Source organism: Ahaetulla prasina, chromosome 6, assembly GCF_028640845.1.
Source record: "Ahaetulla prasina isolate Xishuangbanna chromosome 6, ASM2864084v1, whole genome shotgun sequence".
In the NCBI taxonomy this organism is placed as follows: Eukaryota; Metazoa; Chordata; class Lepidosauria; order Squamata; family Colubridae; genus Ahaetulla; species Ahaetulla prasina.
In genome coordinates, this window is record NC_080544.1 from 78,828,302 (window position 1) to 78,844,932 (window position 16,631).

General features: G+C 38.1%; 1 protein-coding gene across 2 annotated transcripts in view; it reads left to right on the plus strand.

The window, feature by feature from the left end:
• The window catches only part of PLS1 (plastin 1), a 74,408-nt gene that overhangs the window by 8,462 nt on the left and 49,315 nt on the right, over positions 1 to 16,631 (plus strand). Inside the window, exons 3-5 of one of the 2 annotated variants that reach the window (XM_058188476.1) lie at positions 12,229 to 12,320; positions 13,132 to 13,178; positions 14,766 to 14,929. In XM_058188476.1, the coding sequence (XP_058044459.1) occupies positions 13,136 to 13,178; positions 14,766 to 14,929 (207 nt within the window). In that variant the 5' untranslated portion in view covers positions 12,229 to 12,320; positions 13,132 to 13,135. The remainder of the gene's footprint in view (positions 1 to 12,228; positions 12,321 to 13,131; positions 13,179 to 14,765; positions 14,930 to 16,631) is intronic. The other variant, XM_058188475.1, reaches the window with a different exon arrangement.

Sequence of the window (16,631 nt, forward strand, 5' to 3'; positions counted from 1 at the left end):
GCTATGAGTAAAATGTTTATTCTGTAACATTGTAAGTATTGTCATAAATTAAGTGTGCTTAAAGTGTATTTATTCATTGCCTTACTTGGCTTTGCAATTCAACTATGTTTACCAGCCCTAGAGCATGGGAAAGTCTTCTAAAATTAAATTAGTCTAGAAATCTATAAACTATGGAAGAGAGAGAGAGAGAGAGAGAGAGAGAGAGAGAAGCTTTTTTAAAAAAAATGATGCCTGCCAGATTGTAGTAGTATAGCAACATATTCAGTATTTTGAAATACTTAAGTCCTCATTGCAAACTTATATTCCCTAGGCACACTGTGGCAGGATCTAAAATGTTATTGGGCTAAAGCAATTGATCAAGGAGCGATTAGTGAAAATTCTTACACAACAGTGTGAGAGATTGGTCATCAATTAGAACAGATATTTAGTTGTTGTTGCAGCAGCTAAAAGTTGTACAATTCAGTACTGCATTTAAAAAGGCAATTACTTTTGTACACATGGACATTGCATGTTGGTTTATTTTATGTATGATATAAATTTAAAAAGCAATAAGCGTTGCTATTGCATTTTCACACCGTGCTCCCTTTATATAACCCTTTCTTTTATGTACGCTGAGAGCGTATGCACCAAAGACAAATTCCTTGTGTGTCCACTCACACTTGGCCAATAAAGAATTCTATTCTATTCTATTCTATTCTATTCTATTCTATTCTATTCTATTCTATATATCAGAATAGTATAATATAATTTTGTTATGCAAAAATTCTAAAAAGAATTTTTGCAAAAACCTAAAAGAAAAACCTAAAAGGATTCAGTACTTTTTAACAGAACTCTAGGTATTAAGAATTATAAGTTCATGTTTGATTTGTAATTGTCTAACCAAGTTAAAAGTCAGTATCAGTATTTGAAAGCTAGTATTTAAAATTTTCAGTTCCATTTCAATTTCAAATCTTTATTGTCAATGCACAACATGTGTACAATGAGATTGGCTGAGCCTCCCTTAGTGCACCCTCCCCCAACACAATATATCTCAATAACTCACAGTGAAAAAAAGAAAATCCCTAACCCAGTAAATCATATTAACAAACACATAATTCTCTATACATATCTGTGCATAACATTACATTATAATGTGCCAATATGAGCATGTTGCAAGTTGCACCGGCCCTGCAAGTCTATCATGCTACATACTTATGATGTCATGTGGCATTCAGGAGTCTGACAGCCCATGGATAAATTTTGATTTATTCTTGGCTTTTGACAATGGGCTTCATATGGACTTAATGCTGCTTTAGAGATGCATACCTTGAGTGTACTGTACTGTGAAATTCATTAAACTCTTGTCAGACAGGCATGAACAATGTTATGTTGAATTAACTTCAGGAGTAACCAGTTCTTTGGTTTTGGCAGATGTCTGTGTGGGTGTTTGGCTAATTGTTGTGTCAGTCTTATGTTTTCTTTTCTTTGAGAGGAAAATTTCAAACCCAAATTGCAATCAAAGTTTAAAAAAGGAAAAAAATATTAAAACCCTGAAGTACGAAAATTAAATTATTTTGTTGATGGAAAATCCTGTTTTGATTGCTGTACATTATTTTAGTAATCTAATCGAATAATATTTTGAGCCATATAGAATTTTGCAAAAATTAACAATTCACCAAAGGATATATTCCTGAATAATTAATATTAGGAAAGGAAGCCTTTGAATTTTTTTAATAGTATAAATAAGCCTTCAAATTATCACTAACTCCCATCATTTGAGGGTACAAAATTTGCTTGCTAATATAGAGTATTTGCACATTTGTATTAATTACAATTTTATTAGCTTCTGGAGAGTCATTATAGTAGCCAACTTATTGCAAGACTAAAGGGTGTTAATGATTAAAAGTTTCTAGTTCACTATAAAATGAAATGTTAAGTTTTACTGATTTCTGGCAGAAATTATAAACAAAATTGAATCATTCTTTAAATTTTGTGGTTAGATGAATGTTGGAGAAAAACATTATTCTTGGTATATTATTTCCCGCACTCAAAGCAGCCTACAACTACTGTAGCAAAAGTAAGAGTAATTGACACAACTAAAATCAAGGAAAAAATGTAAAAAAAAAAATCTGTGCACATCTTTCTTAGAAGTTTAAACTGACTGTTCTTCAAAAGATGTGAAAAAAGCATGTTATGCAGTTTTGTAATCAGTACTGATTAAGGAATAATTTGCTATTGAAAGCTATGTATCAAGAAGATTTCTATATCTAACCAAACAAATTAAAAAAAGGAAATCCTGATAATGCTTAATGCTATATTCATAATCATAACTGTATCAGGTGATCACCTTTCCTTTCATGCAAGTGTATAATATAATATAACCTGCTTAGTTTTGACCTAGGCCTATAGTAATGTTCTGAAGAAACTTTTAAAGTTTCTCCAGAACATTACTATTCATTAATATTTTTATTTTCATATAATCCACTTTTAATACCAGTCCTGCTGGTTCTAGGATGTTATTGCTATAATAGCCAAATTAACAATGCAGGTAACTGGTAAATCACAGCAGAATCGGAAGCCAGACCAAATTTTATACATATGCTTTTGATATTGCATAAATCATCACAGAAAGCTGGACAGTAACAATCAGTCCAAATAAGGACTTCGTATTTCAAGTAATAATGTTTATTAGTTAACATAGCTAGTTATCTTATCCAAGACTTAATCATATTTGATGCTACTTTTCAAAATCAATCAAGGTCATTAAGATGTAGATACAGGAAACACACACACAAACACATACTACTTTATCATCTTAGCAGTAGCACTTAAATACCATTTCATAATGCTTTACAGCACTCTCTAGCCAGTTTACATAGTCAGCATATTGCACTGAACAATCTGTCTCCTCATTTTACTGACCTCAAAAGGATGGTCAGCATATTGCCCTGAACAATCTGCTCCTCATTTTATTGGTCTCGAAAGGATGGAAGGATGAACTTGAATCAATCAGGATCGAACTCCTGGCAGTGGGTAGCGTTAGCTTAAAATACTGCATTCTAACCACTGAACCACCACAGCTCTTAAACTTTTCTAAAATGATAGTTTATTGCATCAAAACCAACAAGGAAATTTAGGGTGCATTAACAATTTGATTATGGCATATGCTTTTATAGGCCAGTCTATGTCATTAGATACATGCTATGTGAAGTTAGAAGCACAGATAATTGAATAATTTGGTTATATGTGGACTTTTAATTAGTTAGATTGAAGAGCAATAAAATTCAAAAAGTTGGATTGTGAAAGTGATTGAATAATCAGATTTACAAGATATAAGTAAAAACAAATGTAGCTATTATATCTATATGGAGTGTTTTTATTTTTTGTATTTTAGTTTCATGAAGCTGTCACCCAGGAATGCAGAAAAATATCTTGCATTTTTAAAATGAAGTGAAAGCAAATGAGTTTTATTAACTATAGGTGAAATGGGTGACTGTATTTTAATCTTGCACTTAAATAAAATTAGTGGTATTTACATTTAGAAATAAGTAAATTTTCTACTCATGTTTTATTTGATTTATTTCCTCTGTGTGCATGACATACTTAACTGGGTCATGGGGAGGGAAGTGTGATACACAGACTCTAAAACCTAGCCAATTAATCCAGAGGAAGTTAGATATAATCCCAAACACATCCGGTAATCCGTATTATTTGCTGTAACAAGCTACAAGGTAATGAATTGATTGGGGGAAGGGATTGCTCGGTCATTTCTGACATGCAAACAGGCCCATTAATTCCAATTTATAAGTCATGCCATTTTTTTCCAGTAAAGAACGTTATGCTTTCAATGATATAGTGTGGTAAATTCTGTTCTTTGCCTATGACACAGTGGGTGTGATCAGAATTCCAGTCATCTTGTGCCCTAGGTGGGATTGGTGAGGAAAAAAGAGTGTCATTCTTCTTTTTTACCACCACAAAGCTTCATCTACAATAAGAGCAACTCTGCAAAATGACACTGATTTAGCTACTTATCTTCATTTTCATCCTTCCTCAAATAGTTAGGGAGAAATAATGGAATCTCCCTTTGCTCTGCATAGTGGCACACAGTGGCACTGACCCTGAAAAACCCATATGGATTTTTAATTGGGTGGGGGAGGGCAACATAAAAAAAAAAGTGGCAATATCCCAGTAACCTTTTGTGACAGTGGAATGCTATAAAAATGGTTAGCAGATGTTTGACCAGGACGTGGTGATCTGTGTTACTGTTTTGTGAAGTGTTTATTCTGGGAGAGTGTCTGACTGGATAAATTTTGCTGTGCCATAGCTGCTGTTGTACTGTGAGATAGTTATCTGACAAAATCTATATAAAAATAAATAAATTTTGAGGCTTCATTTTATTTGATGTTATTTCATCAGATGTGTCAACAAAAATAAAATGGATCTACGGGCAGGAATCTCTCATACATCACTAGTCATAATTATTAGAATGTTGGCCATTACTGTAGATATCCCCAAAGTCCATTAGAATACCATGGGTTAGTCAATGAGTCTCTGGCTGTCAAATTCCTAAACGGTATATATACAATAATATAAAACAAAATGCAAAATGAAAGCATAATATACAGAAGGTAGCAGTAATAGTCATTCAGAATCTAAATCAATACAAATCAATGCATTAATACAAATTGCAAAATAATTAATGCATTAATACAAATTAAAAACTAATTAAAAGTCAACTAAAAAGCCTGGGAAATAGAAAGGTTTTCACCAGATACCAAAATGCTAATAGGGTGCCATTTGAGCCTTTCTTGGAAGGAAATCTGTAAAATGGGAATCACCAGAAAAAAAGCTTTCCCTCTTGTACAGATCTACCTCACTTCCTTTGTGGACATGGATGTCATTACAGTAGAACATTTTGAGGTCTGTTGGGAGGTCCACTAGAAGATTTTAACTAATTAACTATTTGACTTTTAAGAGGGTAGTTAAGAGGATTAAGCAGGGAAAAAAAGGGATGAGAAAAATGTACTCTGACCTTCTAAAAAGAAGTGTTACATAAATGCAATTTCATAGGCTACACTTACATTTAAAGTTTTGGAATAATTATTGTTTATAACAGAAATAAGCTGCTTTCTGACATTAAGGGTGAAATGACCAGAATCAAACTGATAGGAACGTTGCCATGCTCTGCTTCTTTAACCTTCAAGCTATAGTAGGGAGAAGATCAGTCTGACACAGTGGATTGGGTGTGGAGAAAGAGTTTAAAATTCACATGGTAACTTAAAATATAATAGCTTAAATAAAAGTTATACTATATTAAATATTGTAAATTATAATATATGTTGATAAATTAAAGCAAGCAACAAAGGAATAATAATTTTGTCTGATTTTTATATTATAATTTCAGAATGGATGCCTATGGGCCGGATATATCAAAACTATAGAGATTGTGCCATATAAAGTATATTTTATGGTTTGTATACCAGACTGGCCTATTAAACCATGAGTAAACTAAACTATGACTAGATAATATATGTGAATCCGCCATGTTACTAGTATTCAAATCATGAGAATTTAAAAATAGCAAAGAATAGAAAAATATATATATAAGTAGGAGATATTATTAGTGGTGGAATGCTAACATTCGCAACTCTTTTATATACATTAAACCTTCTGAAATTACTACATGGACTTACAGTGCTATACAATACTTTCAAGTCACTGTTAGTTATATCAAAATGTGTTCATTTACAGCAGGTGATATTACTATGAATATAAGTATGATAGCTAAATAGTTAAATTGAAAATTTTGTGTTATGATGTATTTAATGTTATTTGTCACTTGATGTAATTTCTGTTCTTGGCTCATTGGATATACTAACATTCCTTCCCCTCCAAATGTATTCATAGCATGCAGCTTGTAACCAGAGATAATTTTAATCCAAACAACAGAAACAAATGTAATTGCACAAATCCAATTTATTGTTTTATTTATTGAATCTTTATTGGATTGTGACCTTTTGGCAATTATAATATAGGTTAAGATCAAATTAGTGAAGAAATAAATGAAATTATCTTGATAAATTATAAAGTGTTATAAAGTACATTCTGCAGAAGCAAAATATAAAAGTGAGATTTCTTTATTTTGCTCTGAAACAGAGGTGGGAAAAATCTTATTGTTATATACATCTGTATTTATGTGTATAAAGAATGAGTGGAAACAATTGACATTCCTTACAGACAATACATTTGGCAATTTACATTTATTTTATAACATGATATTCTATTTTATATGATTCTCAATTTTGCATCAATTCAATTACTACTCATCACTGTAATATGTTATGATTATAAAGTATTTCTGTACTTACTATACTTACAGTAAGTACAGAAATAATACTTTATAAACATAAGGTTTATAAAGTATATATAAACCTTATATATAAGGTTCTAGGTTCTGCGCATGTCCAAGATGGCAGCTTGCTGAGTTCTCGGAGAGGCAGGATGAGGACGTCTCAGCCGATGGAGCATCTTGGCTGCCGACCTGGTCGTCTATGCCCCCTGGCCCAGTGAGAAGACCTTCTCGGCAGTTGCGGGAGAGGTTTTTTAACTTCTGGAAGCTCGCGGCTGTTGAGAACGGGGCCGGGGGGGTGAGCGGCGAATGGCGGCGGCCATTTTTAAGGCGCAGGGCCAGGGCGGGTCGGCGCTTCGGCCTTGTTCTTTCGCTGCAGCGTCGACCATGGCGTTTTGGACGACGACGAGGATCCCCTCAGGATTCTCATGGAGGGGGCAGTGATGGAATCGGCGGAGGAGGTAGCCCCCAGCAAGGTCTCCCCCCGCGGAGTTTGGTTGTGTGGGGGGGGCTGCCATGGCCGCCGCGGCAAAGACGGCTGCGGCATCGTCTGGATGGTGATGACGGCAGTGGAGCTTCCTCAGCGGCAGTGGCGGTTGGCCCCTTCCTCCTCCCTCCTCCTCCTCGGGCGTTTTCATCTGGACCCGTTTGTGCTGTCTGCTTGCCTGAGGTCTGGGTATTTGGACCAGGTTGGACCAGGCTGGGAGGATGGTGACAGTGGTGACAGTGGTGGTGTGCTCGGCCATGGAGACTTCCCCTTCCTCCCCCTCTTGGACTCTTGACTCTAGACTCCAGTTTTCTGGATTCCGGTCTCTGGAGCTTGGGTGGGGGTTTAGGCGGTCGGGACCGCCAACTCAGGATCATGAGAACTGTAGGGGCCTGGGTGACGTTTGATTGCCTGCCTGATCCTGCTCCCCCCCCCCCACACGTGGTGGGTTTAGAGTGGGTGTAAGGTTGAGAATACTGGCGGCAGCGACTTTTTTACAACAGCCTGAAGGGGGGGCCTACCATGGAGGAGCGACTATCCTAATTTCATCGTACGCTGGTTTTACGTTACTGGCTTCATCCAGACTATTATAACATCAAGGACAGCTGGGATGGACTCACTCATGTGCCGATTTGCTTTATATGCGATAGTCTCCAATTGAACTCTTTGGCCTGCAGGATTCCTCCGTCTCGCAGGAATGGCCCTCCACGCTATCGAGGTCCTACTTCAATGACGTGTCTTGGGACCCGGAGAGGTGGCATGCGTCCAAGAAGAACCTTTGGGGTTTTTTAAATAAGGGGCTTTTAAGGTGGGGGAGGGTAGAGACGGGTGTTGGGGGAAACCCGTCGGGGAGGGAGCCAGTTCTTGCGAATGCTTGCGGCACTATTTTAGCAGGTTCGGGGGAAAAGGGGGAGGCTCATTTTCAAGTCCATGAGGGTGGTTCCATCGGCACGGTAAGTGGGAGGGGCAGATATGGCGGAAGCAGGGGGCCGTATCATGTTTGGGGGGTGCGCGCTCGCTGTTTAAGAGCAATCGCGTGCTCCGGCCCCTCAGACTTCTCCCGTTCCCCGAGTGGCCAGATTCCTCAGGGCTTGGACCTTCGGCTGATGCTATGTAATGTACGGTCCGTGGTGAATAAAGCCCCCCTGATTTATGATCTTATACGGGGGGGCCGCGGACCTTATGGGTATTTCGGAGACTTGGTTGGGCACGGAAGGGGGAGTCCCCCTTGTAGAAATGTTCCCACCGGGTTTCCGAGGGCCCAAGGTAGGGGTCGGGGGTGGCGGTGGTTATTAAGGAGAGTCTAGAGCCGAGGGAGGCCACTGTACCTCAGATAGCTGGTTGTGAATCCCTCTATGTGAAGTGGGGACGTAGGATGCAGGTGGGCTTGCTGATCACGTACCTGGCTCCTTGCTGCGTGACAGCAGCCCTGACCGAGCTGTTAGAGGTGATAGCCGGGATGGCGGTTGATACCCCTAGACTTATGGTCATGGGGGATTTCAACTTGCCATCGACCGGTGTTGCATCAATGACAGCTCGGGAGTTCATAGCCTCCATGACGGCCATGGACCTGACCCAATTAGTTAACAGCCCCACTCACACTGGGGGAAGCACAATGGATCTAATTTTTGTCTCTGGACAGTGGTTGAATGATCTGGAGCTAGGAGACTTAATTACTGAACCTCTGTCATGGTCAGATCATTCGCTTCTTCGTCTGGACTTCCGGACCGCCACTCAATACCGCAGGGAGATGGGGCCAATGCGTTGGTTCCGTCCCAGGTGCCTGATGGACCCGGAGAGGTTCCTGACGGAGCTTGGGTCATTCCCTGAGGATCTAGCCCACGGCTCGGCCGAAGAGCTAGTCGCGGCCTGGGAACGGGCCGTGGCTGGAGCTTTGGACTGTGTTGTGCCTTTGCGGCCTCTGACCCGGTGTAGATCTCAACCGGCTCCTTGGTTTTCCGAGGAGCTGAGGGAGATAAAGTGCCAGAAAAGACGCCTAGAGAGTGTTTGGAGGTCCAGCCGTTCGGAAGCTGACCGAACACTAGTTAGGTCATACATTCAGACCTACCTAGTGGCATTGAGGGAGGCCAAGTGTGCTTACGTTTCCTCCCTTATTGCATCGGCAGATAACCGCCCGGCCGCCCTGTTTAGGGTGACCCGTTCCCTCCTGCATCAGGAGGTGCGGGATGATCCCTTGCAGGGGTATGCCGAGGATTTTAGTAAGTATCTGCACGATAAAATCGCTCAGCTTCGGGACGGATTGGACCAAAATTGGGTAGATTCAGGTGAGATGACAGAGACAAGTCTTGTTGAGACCATCTTGGATGAATTTGATACTGTGGCTCTCGAGGACATGGACAGGTTGCTGGGAAGGCTGAATGCCACCACATGTTTACTGGACCCGTGCCCCTCCTGGTTGGTGTGGGCCACACAGGAGGTGACACGAGGCTGGCTTCAGGGGATTATTAACGCTTCTTTGATGGAGGGTGTTGTTCCTACCGCCTTGAAAGAGGCGGTGGTGCGGCCCCTCCTCAAGAAGCCCTCCCTGGACCCAGCTGTTTTGGGAATTACCGTCCCGTCTCCAATATTCGATTTGTGGCGAAGTTTGTTGAGAGTGTGGTGGCACGTCAGTTACCCCAGTACCTGGATGAATCTGTCTATCTGGACCCATTCCAGTCTGGCTTCCGGCCTGGGTACAGCACAGAGACGGCTTTGGTCGCGTTGGTTGATGATCTCTGGAGGGCTCGGGACAGGGGTCATTCCTCTGCCCTGGTCCTATTAGATCTCTCAGCGGCTTTTGATACCATCGACCATGGTATCCTGCTGCATCGGTTGGGGAGTTTAGGAGTGGGAGGCACCGTTCTTCAGTGGTTCTCCTCCTATCTCTCCGACCAGTCGCAGACGGTGTTGGCAGGAGGGCAGAGATCGACCGCGAGGCGCCTCATGTGGGGTGCCGCAGGGGTCGGTTCTCTCGCCTCTCCTGTTCAATATCTATATGAAGCTGTTGGGTGAGATCATCAGTGGTTTCGGGGTGAGGTACCAGCTGTACGCTGATGACACTCAGCTGTACATTTCCACCCCTAACCACCCCAACGAAGCTGTCGAAGTGTTGTCCTGGTGTCTGGAGGCCGTGCGGGTCTGGATGGGGAGAAACAGGCTCAAACTCAACTCCTCCAAGACGGAGTGGCTGTGGATGCCAGCATCCCGATACAGTCAGCTGCAGTTGCAGCTGACTGTTGGGGGTGAGTCATTGGCCCTGATGGAGAGGGTGTGCAACTTAGGCGTTCTCCTGGATGAGCGGTTGTCTTTCGAAGAACACCTGACAACCGTCTCCAGGAGAGCTTTCTATCAGGTACGCCTGATTCGCCAGTTGCGCCCCTTTCTAGACCGGGATGCCTTATGCACAGTCACTCATGCCCTCATCACTTCTCGCCTGGACTACTGCAATGCTCTCTACATGGGGCTCCCCTTGAAGAGCACCCGGAGGCTCCAGTTGGTCCAGAATGCAGCTGCGCGGGTGATAGAGGGAGCTACAAGTGGCTCCCATATAACACCTCTCCTGCGCAAGCTGCACTGGCTGCCTGTGGTCTTCTGGGTGCACTTCAAGGTGTTGGTTACCACCTTTAAAGCGCTCCATGGCTTAGGACTGGGTTATCTACAGGACCACCTACTGCTACCATTTGCCTTCCACCGACCCGTGCGCTCCCATAGGGAGGGCCTCCTCAGGGTGCCGTCAGCCAAACAATGTCGGCTGGCGGCCCCCAGGGGGAGGGCCTTCTCTGTGGGGGCTCCCACCCTCTGGAATGAGCTTCCCCCAGGACTTCAACAACTTCCTGACCTCCGGATCTTTTGCCGCGAGCTGAAGACGTATCTATTTTTCCGCGCAGGACTGGCATAATAATTATTATGATTATTATCATTATTACTATGATTACTAATTTTAATGGGGTTTTTATGGTTTTAATGTATTTTAATTATGGGCCAAATTTAATAGGTTTTTTAATACTGGTTTTAACTGTATTGTATCTATTTATTTTTGGTTTTAGCTGGCTGTAAACCGCCCTGAGTCCTTCGGGAGAAGGGCAGTATAAAAATTAAATTATTATTATTATTATTATTGTTGTTATTATTATTATTGTTATTGTTATTGTTATTATTATAACATATTACAGTCTAATTTTATACAAACACACAAACACACACACACGAATCTACCATTGTGGCCATTAATAAAGTAACAAAATCTAAAAATCTGTCCTATGAAATTTATTTTAATTTTTTCCCTACCAGCTAAAACAGGGCTTCTACCAGTAAAAGTGATATCCCTTTCTAGTAGCTAGAGATACCGCCAAAGAATTTAGTAATTGCCTTCTATAGTTTGCCCTCATTTTGTAGAAACTTCCTCAAGAAATTATAACCATTCAATTAAATATATTTCTACCATATATTCTTCTTCTATCCTTATAAGGAGAAATAGAACACTATTATTTTTCCCCCACTACAAGGTCAGAGGTATTGCTAATAGAAGATCATAGAGTATCTACCAGCTAATGTAGATATTCTGAGCGGTGGGGCTTTCCCACCAGAAATCTTGCTTTTGCATCTTCGTGCAGTGATCAAGTTATCTCCAGGATAGTGGCATGTAGAATGTATTACAGTAATCCTACTATATAGTGATCAAGACATGAGTTGCTGTTCACGTTATCTAGACAGTATTAGCATAAGTAATAAGTTTAAAAAATACACATCCCACTTGTAATTCATATGATTTTAATAGCAGCTTGTATGTAAACACAGCTTTAAAAACTCTCACTAAAAGTACATTCAAGTACATACATAGCATATAACGGCAAGAGACAAGCAATACAAAATTTAAAAATCTCAGATAAAAATTCAAGCAGCAACATAATATTAAATATTTGTTTGTTTTCTATTTTTCCTTAGGCTTGTTGATCATCTTTATTCTATTCTTTATTTTTTTCTCCCCAAAATATTGAATAATATTCTCAGTTACTCAGTATTGTTGGGATGCACAAAATACTTTAGGTTCCTGCATTAGGTATTAGCCCACAAATATTGGGCTGCAATCCCATAATTTCTAGTGAGTATGAAGCGCATTGATACCACTGAAGATTTCCCTTTTGATGCAGGTGAAAGCAGAATCTTCTGTCTTCTGTCAGCATAATTTAATAAACCCAATTGTTATTGATATAACTGTATTTGTCTGATAAGAAATAAAAAATCCAAAATCTGTAACTTTTGCATAATGTGAAACTTATACTTAGAAAAACAAATGTATACCTAATGCTCAGAGTAGTATAAATTCTGATGGATCACAAAAATATTTCAATTAATTGAATAATATGTCTTTCCTTATTGTACTTTGTAAATGTGTCTTGTTGATTATTTACAGACATAAAAAACTGGAAATCAAGATGGAAAATAACATAACAACGATTTCTCGAGAAGAACTGGAAGAACTAAAAGAAGCATTCAGTAAAATAGGTAAGTTTGCTGATGTTTTCCAAGATTTAGTTGACTCTTGTTGAGGATATAAGAAAATTAAAAATTGATCACATCTACTACTTTCATTTCATAATCCTATCCCCTTCAAAGATAATATCAAGATATCTTCCATGATAATTTAATAATAGATTCTATATATAATAACAATATTAATAATATTTCACATAACACAGTGATTCTCAACTGTGGCAACTTTAAGATATGTGGACCAACTCCCACAATTTCCCAGCCACATGAAATGCTATACTGCCATAATTTTGCTACAATCACATAAACCCTGCTGATCCCCAATATTCACTATCATGTCATGAGAGTATTGGAAGAAAATCCTGGGTTCGAAGTTCAGCCAGGACACAAATAAACATGCTGGGCAGTTGCTTGAAAATTAGGGTAGTTTTATTTAACTACATTTCATGGAGTACAACAATCAAAAGTAGGGTATGAAGTTAGAATGCTGAGTGGGGTAGTACTTCTAGCAATAATGGACTTTGATCATGGAATATGTATTTTGATGTGAATTATGTTAGATGTCTAAACTGAGATGTTTCTACCACAGGGATATGTTGTTTCTTGTTCTTGTATTCTATATTTAATATTTAATAAATATTAAAAATCTGTTTGGCAAGCCAAATAAACTGATTACTCTGTGGCATCCTTCTCTTGGTTCATACATAACCATCATATATAAGAATAGTCAGGTTGCTGTGAAAGAAGCAAATCTGTATTGCCTCAAAACTGGATCTTGGCTTTGTGTGTTGGGAATGCAGTGATTACTTTATTTCTTTATTAGTTTAATGAAGAAACTGGAACACTTCAGTCATTTGTGTTTCTTTAGAGGTGAGTTTTTCCATCGTACTCTGAAATCTATATTTTAGTGAAATAAAGCAATATTCTTCTCTTTCTGCAAACAACTGCTGTACAATCAGATTGTACAGCAGTTACAGAGATTTGTGCTTCACTCTATGTTTGTTCCATGATACTATGGGGACTGGGAAACTCAACTAATTATCTATGGTCTCAACTCTGGCTTTAGAGGAAGGTTATGAAGAGAGATGGGAGATTTTACATTGATAGGGACTTGTAAGATGACTAGTGAGAAATGAATTGGCATATAATAGACTGAATACAGAAGGAAGGTAAAATTGTTTTGGCAAAAAGTAAATATGAGACAGATATAAAGGAAAAGAAATTGAGCACAAGGAGTCCAACCAATTATACTGCACGGAATGTTTCTACACTAATACACAAAATATGGGTTAAATAAACAAGATGAGCTAGAAGTAATGAGGCATAAAGGCAAGTATAATATAAAAAAGATTATATAACATAGTAAGACGAAGCCCACTGGTGGAGCGTTGGATTTGATAGGAAAACTTTATTTCAGAGGAACAGGCAACAGATTATATACCAGAAATGAACTTACCTACACAGAGATCCATTGGACTGAAAATAACACAAGTGTTATTTGAAATGGCATGTTGAAATGGCAAACTAAAAGAAGTTCTATGTTCCTTGGGGTCTGATACAGACCGCCAAATCAGTTATTAGAGGTACATGATGATTTTATAAAGCAGCTAATTGAAGCTTTTAAAAATCATGAAGTAATTATAATGATATATCCAGATCCGAGTTGAAAGACTAATTTTGTCAAAACTGCGGTGGACAGTAGGGCAATTTATTACCTTAAATTTGTCTCTTACTAAAGATACCAAATAAGGATAAGTTTGGATGCAGTGGCTGCATTGTTAGAGTTTTTGATTTAATAAGCACTTGAAAAAATATCAACTTAATTAATGGTTTTTAAAATGGCCATTGTTAATACAGTAAACTAGTGGAAATGATTAAAAGATAATATGAAAATAAAATCTTAAAAGATATTATAATTGACTGAAACACCTTGAAAAGAAAATTAAGGGCAGTGCAATATCAGAAAATACTAATGAGAAAGAAAACTAGGAGATATCTGAAGATCCAGTGTTGTTAAATAGGTTACAAAGGACCTGACTAAAGGGTGTTAACAAAGAAAGTTAACACAACTTCATATCGGAAACCAGGAATAAATGAGAAACACAAAGGTACAAAGTGAGATAAGGTTGGGAAGAAATACAATTATCTAGCAACTTTAGGTTACTTCAAATATGCTGAAAGCATAAGAAAACAGAATGAATAAAGCGTAAGATGTGATGAGAAAGTGTTATGTAACAATAACACCCCCACATACACACAGCCCACAGAAGACCACTAAAAATATGAATATAATTCTCAGTTATTCTGTTTGAAATAATAATACTTCAGCAAACATAAATTATTACTAAAGATAGCCTAAATTCAAGAAGGTAATAACAAAATAATAAAAATGTATTATTTTAAAACAATAATTGAAATATTAATAGTAACAAAGCAGTTTTGTTTTGGAATTTATAGACATTGATAATAGTGGATATGTCAGTGATTATGAACTTCAAGATCTTTTCAAAGAAGCAAGTCTTCCATTACCTGGCTATAAAGTTCGTGAAATTGTGGAAAAAATTATAGCAGTGACAGATAGCAACAAGGATGGCAAAATCAATTTTGAAGAATTTGTATCGGTAAGTAAACTAGTATCTTAGGCTGTACGTTTATCTAAATATAACTGGGTTAAAATTAATTATATATGAAACAAAAGGTTATTATTAAAATATATTTTAAAATTCATGCTACAAACTATGGCTTTGCTCTATAATCACATTGCTCAATAGTGTACAATATTCCTAAAATGTACCCTATCCAGTCAAGAACTGATGGGTCTGTCATGTTAGTTGAGAAATGGTTATATGATATAGCAATAGTATGTAAACTTACTATTTGGTTTACAACATTAGCATATTGCCCCCAACAATCTGGGACTTCATTTTACCAACCTCGGAAGGATGGAAGGCTGAGTCAACCTTGAGCTGATCCTGGCAGTGGGCACAGTTAGCCTGCAATACTGCATTCTAACCAATGCATCAACATAGTTCAAATATATGTTATCCTGTTTTGTAACTTTCACGGTATTTATTTAAATTTATTAGCCAGCCAACTTTAGCAGTACAATGACAGCTTTTGAACAATAGCTCTCAAAATAATAATTTAAAATTCAATTTTGAAAATGGGTGTAAGATCTTTATAGTAGAAAATATAGAATGTAGAAAATATGACTTCAGTAATAGAGTTGTTAATGTCTGGAATGCACTACCTGACTCTGTGGTCTCTTCCCAAAATCCCCAAAGCTTTAACCAAAGACTATCTACTGTTGACCTCACCCCATTCCTAAGAGGTCTGTGAGGGGCATGCATAAGAGCACCAACGTGCCTACCGTTCCTGTCCTAATGTTCCCTTTGGTTGTATCCAATTCGTATGGTTATTTCATGCTTATACTTATATATATTATTGTGTTTGACAAATAAATAAATAAAATAAAAATAAATAAAATAGTAGCTATACTTTACAAAATGTGCTCTTGTCCTTGCAGTTGTTGATTTCAGGGCAGCACATGAATCTTCACATCATTTGCTACAGAAACTATAAATTAGTCTGTATATCAATTAGAATAGAATAGAATAGAATAGAATAGAATTTTATTGGCCAAGTGTGATTGGACACACAAGGAATTTGTCCTGGTGCATATGCTCTCAGTGTACATAAAAGAAAAGATTATAACAGGTTGTGGAATGATGGCTTTAAATTTAGTGGAACAATTATCAAATTCTCTTATGATTTTGCCCAGAAAAGTGATAGAATACTGATAGGCACCTCTGGGTGCAATTTCAAAACATCTTTGCCTTCTGGTTGCCCTCCACTGTGTGACCAAGATAAAGAAGCCACTGAGAGCATATGCACCAAGACAAATTCCTTGTGTGTCCAATCACATTTGGCCAATAAAAAATTCTATTCTATTCTATTCTATTCTATTCTATTCTATTCTATTCTATTCTATTCTGTATTCCATCGTCGCCTACCTTAAACTTTTTTCTCTGTTTAGTTTCTGAAATGAAACTCTTCTAAATGTTTTCAGAGTATGACTTTCTTTTACCTAAACTAATTTTTATAGTAATGTCTTCATATAACTCTATAAGATTAAAACTAATCTTAATTACCTGAGACAATTTTGCATCTTGTTGCTCTAGTTCTATGGTTCTTGAAAGGAGCTCAATGTATACAAAGGAAGCATGTGAAGCTATTTTGCTGAAATAGCTGAAGTCTTTTACACATTTCTGATGAAATTTATCTTTAATATGAATAAGCGAATTGTCAAGAATGCATTAAGTA